The sequence below is a fragment of the Petaurus breviceps genome, unplaced genomic scaffold, assembly GCF_028583685.1.
Source record: "Petaurus breviceps papuanus isolate PSGF00001 unplaced genomic scaffold, PetGlider_PUasm1.0 90692, whole genome shotgun sequence".
NCBI lineage: Eukaryota > Metazoa > Chordata > Mammalia > Diprotodontia > Petauridae > Petaurus > Petaurus breviceps.
Window position 1 is genome coordinate 1327520 of NW_027187313.1, and position 13410 is coordinate 1340929.

The 13410-nt window shown below is 39.3% G+C and overlaps 1 protein-coding gene across 1 annotated transcript in view; it reads right to left on the reverse strand.

Annotated features, from left to right (window-relative positions):
• Positions 1-13410, reverse strand: part of SOAT1 (sterol O-acyltransferase 1) — an 85170-nt gene that overhangs the window by 56473 nt on the left and 15287 nt on the right. Inside the window, exon 2 of the mRNA XM_069065465.1 lies at positions 7578-7719. Coding sequence (XP_068921566.1) covers positions 7578-7707 — 130 coding nt within the window. The 5' untranslated portion in view covers positions 7708-7719. The remainder of the gene's footprint in view (positions 1-7577; positions 7720-13410) is intronic.

Sequence of the window (13410 nt, forward strand, 5' to 3'; positions counted from 1 at the left end):
GTTGGCAGTTGGCAGCAGTTGCCTTTTTTTTTTTTTTTTGAGTTAGGACTCCGGCTGAGCACTGCCAGGGGCCGGAGCTGCTGGGAGCGCTCTTCCAGGACACTGGGTGGTTGCCGTGAGTGGGGAGAGGAGGACCTTTGCCTGAGGTAGCCTGTTCTGTTTTAAAGGCTTGAAAATGTGGGTGCTTTCTACTTTATCTACCTGTGCCAATGTCATAACTACTCTGATGGCTTTCACTTTCTGGTTTTGGGACTCAGTCTTTTGGTATCTTAATAAATTTTCTAGTTTATTTCCCCAAATGGCAAACCTGATGTATTTTGTGATGGATAATTATATCAGCATATTTGTAATCTCTATAGGCATTGTGAATATGGCATTGCTGATACAGCAAGTCACTTAACCCCAATTGCCCTGCTGTCCCCCCTCCAAAAAGGAAAAAACATAAAAATAAAAAAACAAATAAAATGATCTTTAGTTCCTTGTAGGCCTATTAAGATAGCAAGGCATATACAGGTTATGCCTAAAAATACAATACAATTTAGCAAGTTACTCCTATGGGCACTACCTAAAGGAAAATAAAATCTTAATGCCAGAGATAATAAATCTATCCATTGTATTTTTCATTAGTATGCACAGAATTTTTCCTATTAAAATTCTAGTAATTTTTCAGGGAAGTAAAGACCTCCAAACACAAAACTTGCACCATTATAGAATTCAAGAAAACCTGGGGATCTGAAACTTAAGAGCTAAAAGGAACTTAGAAGTCATCTGGTCCAAGTCCCTCTTCTTGCAAGTGAGGAAACTGAAGCCCAAGGAGATTCAGTGACCTATCTGAAAGTGACTCAGGCACCAAAGACAAGAGATGGATTTTAAGCCCAGAACTTCAAGCCCATCTAGGCTCAGACCATTGTTCAGTAGGTGCTTCCTAATTTACACTACCTAATTCTATGATAACAAATGCCAAGGTGGGTCAGAATGAACAAAAGAAAAGTTAGTCAATCAGTACTAAAATTCTTTATATATGATAATGAAAAGGTGATTAAACCACTTTAAAATCTCTAATTAATAAAGATCATTGAAATCTAAAGAAAACAACTCTACAACTGATTTAAACTTTGAAACCTTTCAACATAAAATAATATTAGATATCCATAGAGATAATAGAGAAAGAGTTGTTAAACTTTCCAGTTTACAAAAGTCTCTTCCATAAAAAAAAAATACACATTGAGCAGATAACCTGCAATAATCATTTTAGGGAGTGGTGGCAAGAAACAGTTTTAAGTGTAACTGCAAACACTTGGAAGACTATGCCAGTAACAACACAAAAGATCCGTCATAGTAAAACACAGAAAGGATCATATTTCCCAAAGTTTTTCTAAGTAAATATAGTTTAAGAAGTCCTACTCAAATTTACTTTTCTGAACTATATAAAGCCCTCAAACTAAGGTCAACATAAAACTCTTGTCAAACACTGAAAGAAAAATAACTTGATGTAAGAAAGGATTCTTAAAAAGAAGAATCACTTTATGAATTACTTCATAGAGCACCGGCCCTGGAGTCAGGAGGACCTGAGTTCAAATCCAGCCTCAGACACTTAACACTTACTAACTGTGTGACCTTGGGCAAGTCACTTAACCCCAATTGCCCTGCCCTCCCCCCTCCAAAAAAAAAAAAGATGCCTCTTCAAGATTGGCACAATTTTAAATACCCAGAGTGACAAAGCTGCTTCCGAAAGAAAGCCCACGAACTATAAATAACAACAAAAAGACACTGAGCTGTAGGGCCTGTTAGACCACGATGGCCTCAATTAGTGGCTTGTGGTTTCTTGGTATAAGAGGCAATTAGGTGACACAGTGGACAGAGAGCTGGGCTTGAAGTCAAGAAGACTAGTGTTTAAAGCTTACCTCAGACACTAGATGTGTGACCTTAGAGCTGGTCACTAACCCTTCAGCCTCAGTTCTCCATCTATAAAATAGGAATAATGGCAGCACCTACCTCACAGGGCTGTTATGAGGATCAAATAAGATAATATATTTAAATTGCCTGAACACCCTGAAGCACTACAAAAATTCTAGTTTTTGTTATACAAAGAAGTGTATGTTTCTTTCTTAGAATTTTTAACTGTCATCCTCCCTCTGGGGAATGAAAATGAAAATGAAAAATGAAAATCCCTTGCCACAGAACATACAAGCACACACACTGATACATTACTATATTAATAACTGAGGCTTTTTTCTTCTAGCTAGGTTACTGGTGTACTGGAAGATTATTGTCCTTTCCTCTATGGAGTCTAAGGTGGTATTTACATGTAGAATCCCAAGTAAAACAAACTACAGGTACCTCCATAAAATCTTAACTTCAGAAAACATCTCAAAGGGGCACTCCTGCTAAATGGCTCACATCCTCCAAGTGTATACTGTTTCCTGCTTTCGCCTCTAAAAGCAGTTCAGTCGTATCCTCTTTCCCTAATGATAACTTAATAAATAAATATTCATCTGGGCTCAAAGAGTACCAGAGCACTTGGCAGTCAGATAGGATGGCTTGGGGCAGGTAGGTGGTGCAGTGAATAGAACACCGGCCCGAGTCAGGAGAACTGGAGTTCAAATTCAGCTTCAGACAATTAATACTTACTGGCCATGTGATCTTGGGCAAGTCACTTAACCCCAATTGCCCTCCCCCTCCAAAAAGAAAAAAGAAAGAAAAAAATAAAAAAGATAGGATGGTTCCACATGCTGCTTGTTAGTTAACCTTGAGTATCATAGTCCAATCCTGTACTTTCATTTCCCTCAAACAATCATTGTGCCCACAGATCCCAAAGCACAGAGGTGGCAAAGAACAAATACCCCATTTCTCTTGGAAAGGGTTTGTCAATCAGCTGCCTCATTCATCTATGACTCCCCCAGGCAAATTTCCTTCCATGCTCCCCTACATGTTATCTTTTAAACTCTCTGAGTGTAGTAGGAACTGTCTTTTTATTTGTGTCCCCAGTACTTAGCACAGGACCTGGCACATCTAGTTTAAGTATTTAACGCTTTCTCCATTCATTCAACCACCCTCCAGGAAGGCCTGAAAGGACAGGATTATTTCTGGCAGATCTTTTCCTAGGCCAAAAAGAAAAGCTGGGAAGCCCTCCATAGAGTAGCTGTCATACCTCCCCATTCAGGGGAGGCTCTGAAGGTCTACAATATCCTCCACTCCTATCTCCAGTTGGCTGGTAAGGTAAACATTTAAAATCTCTTTTGGACACGTGAGCCTTGTGGGCTTCCTTTTGCCTCCTCTCCAAAGTAAGGTGCCACACAATCACACACTGGAGATTTGCCACAACGCATAAGAACTGAAATGGGTACAAGGAAATGATCAAGGTTCCTTTTCACATTTTCCAACTCAGAGAAGTCAGTGTCCTCATTCCAAATGCCATACTATTAGCTAACCTTGAGTATAAAAGGAAATGTTTTGTGGACCTCATTTATACAATATAGCAGTTTTAGTTTGATTTTTTTTTAAAGGATGTACTCAAAACCTATAAATTACTCAATCTGGAATTGGATCTCATGAGTTCTTGTCCAAATGTTACTGATTATCTGTTTGACTTTGGGCAAATCACTTAATCTTTCTTGGCCTTGGTGTCCTCAAGTATAAAATGAGGAATTTGGACTAGATGCCCTCTATGATCCCTTTGAAGACTAATAAATGTGACCTGATGATCCACTAACAGGAAAACGAAAATTTAACTTCTCACATGAAAAACAATTTTGATTTTAAAATATATTATCGCACAAGGAATTAGAGACACCCTCAAAGGACTCTGCTAAGAATCACCTACAGATGGACCTTGATCCCAAGAGAAACGTGCTTGAAACATCATACAAGAAACACCAGTCAAGGAAGACATGTGTTTAATAGCAATGTATATGTATAGCCCATATCAGATTGCAAGTCATTTTAGGGGAAGGAGGGGGAGGATGGGGAGAAAATTTAAAACTTATGGAAGTGAATGTTGAAAACTTAAAATAAATAATTTAATAAATTGGGAAAAAAAGGAAAAAGGACAGCAAACCAAGATTGACCAAAGACAGAAATAGGTAATGTCAGAGGGTCTACAGAAAAATAGGCACAGAAAGATAGTGCACTATTTTGTGAAGGTATGAACAGAGCCAATCATTATGGAGAGTAATTTGTCATTAAGCTTTAAATAAGCTTCAACTATCAACACCCTTTAACCTAGAAAGCACCCTGACAGGCATCTAACCCACAGAACTCAAAGAAAGAAAGATCAATATAAACCAAAATAGTCAGCTCACTACTTTTTGAGGTTTCAAAAAAACCAACAACTGGAAACAAAAGAGGTAATCACTGACTGGGGAGTGGCTCAATAATTTGGGGTGTATTAATGTAACTGAATAATAAGAACTGAAAATGAAGAATTCAGAGAAACATGGAAAGCAGAGCTAGGAAAACAACATGACCACAACGTCTATGGAAAGAGCAAATGTGAATGATGTGTGATTATAACGAGCAATTTACAAGAAGTCTTTCCAGATGTCCCTTAATGCTAGGATCTTGCCTCTGCTGATTATCTCCATTTATCCTGAATATATAACTTCTTTACACATAATTGTTTTCATGCTGTCTTCTCCATCAAACTTTGAGCTCTCTGAGCACTGGGGCTCTCTTTTGACTTTCTCTGTATCTTCAATGCTTGGGCACACTGGCCGGGCATGTAGTAGTCGCTTAATAAATGTTGCCCTATTGACTGACCAAGCTTTTCTGCCCTACCGGACATTTCAAATGGCATGGTGCCACGCTCATTATCTTTCCTCCCAAATCCACCGTTCTTTGGAACTTCCCTACCTCTCTCAAGGACACCATGTTTCTTCCAGTCTCTCAAGGTCTGTAACCTCAGTGTCCTCATCTCCTTCAACCTGAACAGCTGAGCAGTTGTCACATCTTGCTGTCAGACCATATGCACTTGTCCCCTTCTCACTGCTCTGAGCCACCACCTCAAGACAAACATCATCTCCTGCATGCACTATTGTAATGGCCTCTTACTTGGCCTCCCTGCCTCAAGAGTCTTCTCACTCTACACCCTCACAACCAAAGTGATTCTTCTTAGGTGTAGCTATGACCGAGCCATTCCCTTTATGAAACCACAGGGGCTTCCTACTGCCTCTAAAGCTCTTTCTAACCTGGGCCCAATCTATCTTTCCTAAATAATTATAGATTACTCCTGTTCACATACTCCAGGTAAACTGGTCTCCTCTCTGAGGACTTATACAAATGCTAGCTAGTATGACACCACACTGCCGGTGCTTAATTAATACTTGTGAACTGACTGATGACAGCAGGGACTGCTTCATTTTTTCACTTTGCATTCCCTAGCACAAAACAGTCTTCTTATTGAATCAAATAATTTGGTGTACATTAAGATGTGAGGGCAAAATTGTTTAATGCTTTCTATACAGGGTGTCCCTAAAGTCTGGACACACAGGAAATCTCATTAACTATGCAGATTTTCAAGAAATGAAATGAATGAAATTTTCAACAACATTTTATTTAATTAGCATAAATTTTAGCCATGACAATTTAATATGGAATAAAAGCTTTCATTAGCTATTGGGGACTATTTTCCATATTAATGAGATTAATTTAATTAATGAGATTTCCTATGTCATCTCATTTATGCTAATTAAATAAAATGTTGTTGAAAATTTTCATTCATTTCATTACTTCTTAGAGAAGCCTCAAGATGAAAAATCTCTCAAGTAGAAAATACATAACAACGTAAGTAACTATAATTAATCATCAAATATTTATTAAATATTAAGGGTTTACTCTGCCACAGGCACTATGCTAAGCAGAGAGATACAAAAATAGACAAAAATAGCCCCTGTCCTCAAGGAGTTTACATACAAATGGGACAAAAAACACAAATAAATTTTGTTGTTGTTCAGTCATTTCAGTCATGTCCCACTCTTCACGATCCCATTTGGGCTTTCTGGGCAAAGATACTAGGGGATTTGCCATTTCCTTCTCCAGCTCATTTTACAGATGAAGAAACCGAGGCAAAAACAGGGTGAAGTGACTTGCCCAGGGTCACAAAACCATCAAGTGTCTAAGGCTCTGAACTCAAGAAGATGAACCTCCTGACTCCAAGCCCAGAACTCCATCCACTGCACCACCTGGCGCCCCCTAGGAGCTTATAAAATAGATGCAGAGTAGAAGGCAATCTTAGAGGGGAAGGCTAAGTTAACTAGGGAGACCTGCAAGGCCTCCTGCAAAAGGCAGCACCTGAGCTGAATCTTTGAAAGAATCAGAGGAATATACACCTATTTGTGTCCAACGGCCATACTGGGGGGTGGGGGAAGTGTGGGAAATGATACCCACAAAACCTTTACTATATATTTTTAAAAAATAGCAAGTTGTACGTAACAGATCTGCATTTTCATGTACAATCATCTTTTTTTTACTACACTACATTACATAAATGCTTGTTTTATTCTATAAAGAGAATACAAAAGAAAAGAATCACTGCATACGAAGGGGTGGAGATGAGAAAGGAGAGTGTTGTAGCATGGGCGATAGCAATCAATACAAAGGCACAGAGATGAGATGAAACCAGAAACAGAAGTTGGTTAAGGAGATAGATGTTTCCTGTTACTCTGCAAGAACTGTTTTTTAAAACATGCCACTTTTAACTTGAGGAATTTTATAAAGAGAAATGCTACTGGGGCTCTAAAGTGGGGAAAAATTGTGCTCAAGAAGCCTATCATGCAGTATGGGAAATAAAACTTTTCTCCCCACCCATAATGGGTTTCTCTTCCCTTTTCAAAATTTCACAATCTATTATGAATCTAGACTCAAAGGTATATGTGTATATAATGTAAATACACACACACAAATACATTTGCATATGTACGTGTATATATAAATGTACAGTCATTCCAGAGTGAAGAGACTAGAGAATATTCTCAATACACAAGCTTCAAAAACAGTACCTAAATTGCTAGTAAAAGAACTGCCAAAATTTTAAATTCAATTTCAGCAAGCTAAGATGAAGAAAACTATTTCTGTATAAAACATATATTTGCACGTCAAAGACCAATCTCTCAAGTTTCCCCTATGTATTTAGCAAACAAAATTTCAATTTCAAATTTTTGTAAAAAAAAAAATCTCCCTCCACCAAAAAAAAAAGGACATGCATCAATAGTAGGAAAGTTATAAAGACTGAAAATATTAAGACAAAATACTTAGTAGTACATTTTCAAGGGAAAGAACAGGGGCTTCCCCTGAAAACTCCTATGACCATGGAAATACATTCCTCAAGTTTTTACATTACTCAAATATAACCTTATTTTAACTGCTCACTTTTCTTTATGATTCTGACTCAACTTGACAAAATTCCACGTGGCTAACCCTAGAGCAAGAGAAAGTAACCTATGGCACTGGTGCAGATTAGTAATCTCTGAAGCAACTGGTGGTGATAATCATTCCTCACCAAAAAGGCTGACCTGCCCCAAGATGATATTTTTATTTTCTATTCCAAAACTATGGCTGCAAAACGACAGGTGCCTGCTCACCATTTTCTGGCTTCTGTGGGGCCTCTTGCAGTGTCTGTAGCATCTCTTCTTTATGTACATTTCTCTTTTCTTCATCTTTTTCTTTGGATGTAAGCCAGCGATTTCTCACAGATTTCTCTTCACCCACCATCGTGTTGGGTAACTAGAATGCAAATGACAAGGAAGAGATTAAATCTGACATTTGGATAGACCAGATGTTTGGTTGAAATCTTCCTACACATTTTCATTTCCATCTACATATAACTCTTACTTTTAATCAACTACCATTTTATTGCGCACCCTTATTTGATACATTGCCCTGCCAAGAACTTATGTAGCTAGTTGGGAAGACAAGTCATCAAATACATGAAGAGCTAAATGGTAAGAGTTAAACAATAAATTGTAAGACAAGATAACAAAATTATGGAACCAGTTGATATTTGATGAATTACAAAAAAAAACAAGCATGCTAACACTCCATTTGTTGGTAGAGCTAAACCAGTTATTATTTTATAATTTATAACTAAAACAGTTGTAAACTGTGAAACAATTTGCTAAATTCAATAGGTCCATATCCTTTGTCTCAGAGACCCATCACCGCCAGGTATACATGCCGAAATAGATCAAAGACAAAATTTCTGTGGAGAATATAATATTCCTATCAAAACTTTTGATGATAGCAATGAAACAGAAACAGTAGGTACCTAATATTTGGAGAATGTTTAAAATTCAAACAGATTGTGACAGAAGGATGTATAGAACATTACTTTGCCACAAGGAAACAATATGAAGAAGTCAAAGAAACAGAGTAAGGCTTAAAACACACTGATGAAAAATGAAGCAAAAGGGAAACAAAACTTTATACAATAACCATAGCCTACAGGAAAAAGCAGAAAATAAACAAGCAAAAAGATAAAGCCCGCCAAAGGAGCTGAGAAAATACACCTCTCTCCCTTCATTACAGGGTTGGAAAACTAGGAGTTTGGAGTATTAATCTGGATGACCTGTTTTCTTTTTTATTTTACCTTTCTAAAGGAAAGGGTAAGGAAGAGGAGGGAGAAGACAGAAATAAAGGAACCAAAAGACACCAGTTTTTTAAAAAGTTAAAAACAGATGAGGATTAGTTACCAATGAGCAGTGTAGATGATTGTTATGTTTCAAGAACAAAAGAAAATCTCTGAGATAAAAAGATCTCAAAAATGATAAAGAACTTGAGTTTGGCTTTGGGCAATGCTAGGATTTTGGATGAGGAAGACATAAAGGCCTGGCAGCTGACAAAAATGGCAAGAGCAGACACAGAGGGTGGAAAGGCACAAGGCCAAAAAGGAGAACCACGAATGGTTTATTCTGGCGAGAAGTGAAGATTCATAGGGAAGTGGATTGAAAAGCTTGGAAAGTTAGACTAGTGTTTTACAAATATCATCTCATTAGATTTCCACAGGAACCCTGGAAGACAGGTGATATTGTTATCACCCCCATTTCATGGATGAGGAAATTGTAAGACAAACAGAAGTAAAGTGACTTGCCCCAAGCGACACAGCTAGTAAGAGTCAGGATAGATTTGAATTCAGGTCTTCCTGTCTCCAAGTTCAATGGACTATCCAGTGTACCAGCTAGTTGCCACAACAAACTCCAAGAGGGCTCAACAAACAGCAGGTGCCCGTGTTTTTTCTCCAATATGAAGGTGTACTTAACTTTTAAATCAAGTCAATATTTAGACCTGTAAGAGAAGATTTATGGTTTTATCTACAAGCTTCCCCTTCCCTTTACCCTAATTACTGACCCAGTCAGATAGTAAGGCACTAAGACAGCCCTGGCTAGAGAACCAGCCCCAGGAAAAACTGAGTTCAAGTTCAGCCCTTACCACATCCTGGCAGTCTAATCCCAGGCAAGTAAGGTTAACTTCACAGTGCCCTGGACTGTAACACTACAAGTGGTTTCCAAATAGAATTACCTGTATTATGGGATGTTTCAACTGCAGACAGGGAGATTGTCAGCTAGTTATACTTGAACAGTTCCTTAGTACCAAAGTCCAGCAGCAATTTCCCTTTAGCTCTTCTTATTCAAGGGAAGACATGTCCTTCTAAGCCCTCCTAAATGGGCTACCAAAAAATGGGGGGGGGAGAGAATAGGGGTATAATACTGGGTACAGGAAGTCTCCTTTTCCTCCTGCTGGTTTCAACTGCGTATCAATCTCATTTTCTCATTTTTCCTCATCTCTCCTTATTCCCTAACTTATCCTTTTTCCCCTTCTTAGGTTTGCTCTCCCAACCCCAACTGGCTGGTCCCTAATTCCAGAATGCTCTCCTTTCTCTCTTTATTCTCTAGGTCTAGAAGTTCCTGGCTTCTGTAAAGATTTAGCTTATGCCACCATCTGTACCTTGCTACTGTCCAGATATTAAGAAGTGCCTTCCCGGCGAGGCCAAGTAGCACAGTGAGTAAGAGCACCGGCCTCAGAGTCGGGATGACCTGGAATCGAATCCGGGCTCAGATACTTACCACCACACCCAGAAATAACTGGCCATGTAACCTTGAGCAAGTTACTTAACCCCAACTGCTTAAAAAAAAAAAGTAGTGCCTTCCCCTCCAAGGTTAAAGTGGATCTGATTTTGTAGAATCAGTAGAGGGCACCCTGAGATGGCAAGGGGACCTGACAAGTCAGCTCCCCTCATGTGCCTACCAGTTCCCATTGTGCTCCTTTTCTCAAAGTACTGCACAAAAGGATTTACTGCTCTTCTCTTGCTTTAACTCCTAGGAGATGAAAGGGAATAAAGTCCAAAAAACTGCACAAGAGAAAGGTAGTGCAGTGGAAACCTGGCCTCCAAGTCAGAACACCTAGGTTCAATTTCTGCTTCTGATACATAGTGTCTGCATGACCCTGGGCAAGTCACTTCTCAGTGCCCCAAGCAAAACAAAGAAGCCAAAGAACTCACCTAATTAAAAAAGTAAAAACAAAAACCTGCACCTGACCTATTACCTCCCTAAGAGCTATCCTCTTTCCCATGAAAAGCTATCTATACTGAGGGCTTCTACTTCCCCTGTTGTGGGTGTAAGTCAGATCAGAAACAGCTGAGAGGTGAATAGGAAGTGAGAAATTGTTCTACAGTCATCAATAATTTTCTAACTACACAAAGCCCATGGTTTTTGCTCAGTCTTGACCTCCCTCGAGCACCTGACACTAACCAGGTTCTCCTTCCTGTCTAACCACCACTTCTCAGTGTCCTCACATGTGTGCTTCTACTCCAAGGCTCTGTCCTAGACCATCTTCTCATCTCTCTATGTCCTCAGTGATCTCATGTATTCCCGTGGGCTTAACCATCACTTCTCTCCCTAGTTCCAGTCCTACATCTTCACTTGGACGTCCCATAAATATCTCGAATGCACTATGTCCAAAAGAGAACTTATCTTGTCTCCAACTCAACTCTCTAAACTTCTCTATTTTTGTCAAATGTACCAGCATCTTTCCAGTCACCCAGGGTCTTGTCAATTAATTCTACCTCGACAACATCTCTTCTCACCTCCATCCCACCCTTCACACAGCTCCTAAGCTGACAGCCCTTCCTCCACCCCAAGAAAGTTCTGGGGTTCTTTATTGTCTTGGTAAAAATCCCAAGTTTTTCTGGCATTTAAAACCCTTGGCCATCTAGCTCCAGGCTATCTTTCTAGGCTTGGACCACACCAAGGTTTGCTCAAATACCCATAAGAATCTCACCTCCCCCCCCCCCCCACTTCCCTCAGAGGTTAGAGCCTTTCACAAAAGACAAAAGCTAACAAAAAACAACACAAACATCCATCTAACTATATTCACTTGACATATCTTTTGTTTACTTATCTATATGAATGTGATTCCCCAAAGCCCGGACAGTCGTAGAATAGGGTCTTTCACATGCTCTACATCACAACCAGATGAACCTAACCTGTAGTTCACTATAGAGGACATCGTCTCTCCCAATTTCTTTCCTTTGTACAGACAATCATGACTACCTCCCATGCTGCAATGCTCTCCCTTCACCTTAATCCCTAGCTCCCATGTCAAGGTTTGCTCAAGTACCTATAAGAATCTTTTCCTGATTCTCCCAGGCTGGTGCCCACACTCTCTGTCTCTTCCTCCCACCCTACCCTCACCAAAAACAAACAAAAAAAACCACATAACTTTATACTCATTTGGCATATATTTTTTATACTTATCTATATGAATGTAAGCAAACTTCCTGAGGTTGACTGTTTCATTTTTGCCTTTGTAACCCCAATACCTAGCACAGATTAGGTACTTACTAAATGCTTGCTGAATTAAAATTACCTACTGTTTATATGCTTGACTATAGATAGTAAAATATTAAATTAAAATCTTATGATCCTTAACAGTCACTAATACTTGGTTTTCAATTTGTTTCAGGAAGTATTTTCATCATACAACTTCTCCCATACACAATCTTCAAATATGGCCCCCCCCAAAAATACTGAACAAAAAAAAAGCAAGAAAATACTGAACAAATTCCTTTGTAACGACCTATAGATATACAATTCATAACTAATCCAGATGCTTTCCTTTTGTCCAAATGCTCAGAGAATTTAGCCACAAACCTTTTGTTAACCACCCTGTAATTTCAATCAGCATAGGAAAATTACTCTATGATCATTTATTACTGCATGGGCAGCCAAGGGTACAGTGGTTAGGTTAGAGTGACAGACTTGGAGTCAGGAGAGAACCAAGTTCAAATCAAGCCTCAGACACTAACTGTAAACAAGTAACTTCAACTCTGTTTGCACTTCAGTTTCCTCATCTGTAAAATGGAGATAAATAGCCCCTACCTCCCTGTAATAGTAATGGAATTTAAAGATCCCCCTGTACTGGCTTGGTTTTCTGGTTGAGTGTGAATTGAGCTTGTGAATACCACTTGTGGGATGGATTGTTGATGTAAAAAGAGAGGGCTGAACTGGGAGGAGCTGGTGCCATGGATAGAGAGGTCCAAGGAGAGAGAGGCAGAACTTTTGGAAGCAGCATCATGGAAAGGGAGAGAAAGAGAGGGGGGAGAGGGACAGGGAGAGAGAGGCGGGGCGAGGCGAGGTGAGGCGAGAGAGATATCCTGGAACCTTGCTGTTGGTTCAGAAGCCCTGAAGGATTTTCTTGTTGTATGTTTACAGAAATCCTGGAAGAGGGTCTTACTGATATTTTCAGGGGTCCTGAGACTGTTCTGCAGGTAGAGAGTGAATTGATGAGGACACTGGCAATGTATATTGTGGCTTTGTTAAGCTTTGCCTCCCCAGGAACAGAGATTGCTGAGAATCTGCCTCAAGTCAAGATGAAGAAAAGACCTTTCCTTGGGTATTGAATACTGTGATGATATCTTAGCCTTGCTGTAGCTCAGGGGTAGATGGCCTTTGTGCTCTCCCACTACCCCTTCTGAGAAGGTGCTTGGTGTTAACCGATGATAATTGTAGCTCAGTTGTGACCCAGGGGTGGGAAACTTGACGTTTTGTGCTCTGTGATTGATCAAATGAATATAACCTTGTTTATGATTGGAAACTATCTTAATCTCCACCTGAGAAGAGAGACTTTGTGATTGACTAAATGAATGTACTTTCCAGAGGTGGAGTAGTACTTGGAAATTATTGAATTACACTTGGTGAATGCTGTATTTTGATTTTCTCTGTTCTGTGAATGTTTTGCCTTAATTTGTCATTGAATAAAATGGAGAGTTACTATGATGGTATTCTGAACCTTGGAAGTAACCTTGGAAGTTGCCTCTGCTTGGCATTACACTCCCACGATCCATCTTTGTGCAGATCAAATGAGAAAATAATCATAAGGGCTTAGCACGGTATAAGCATTAAAAAAATGCTGGCTATGAGG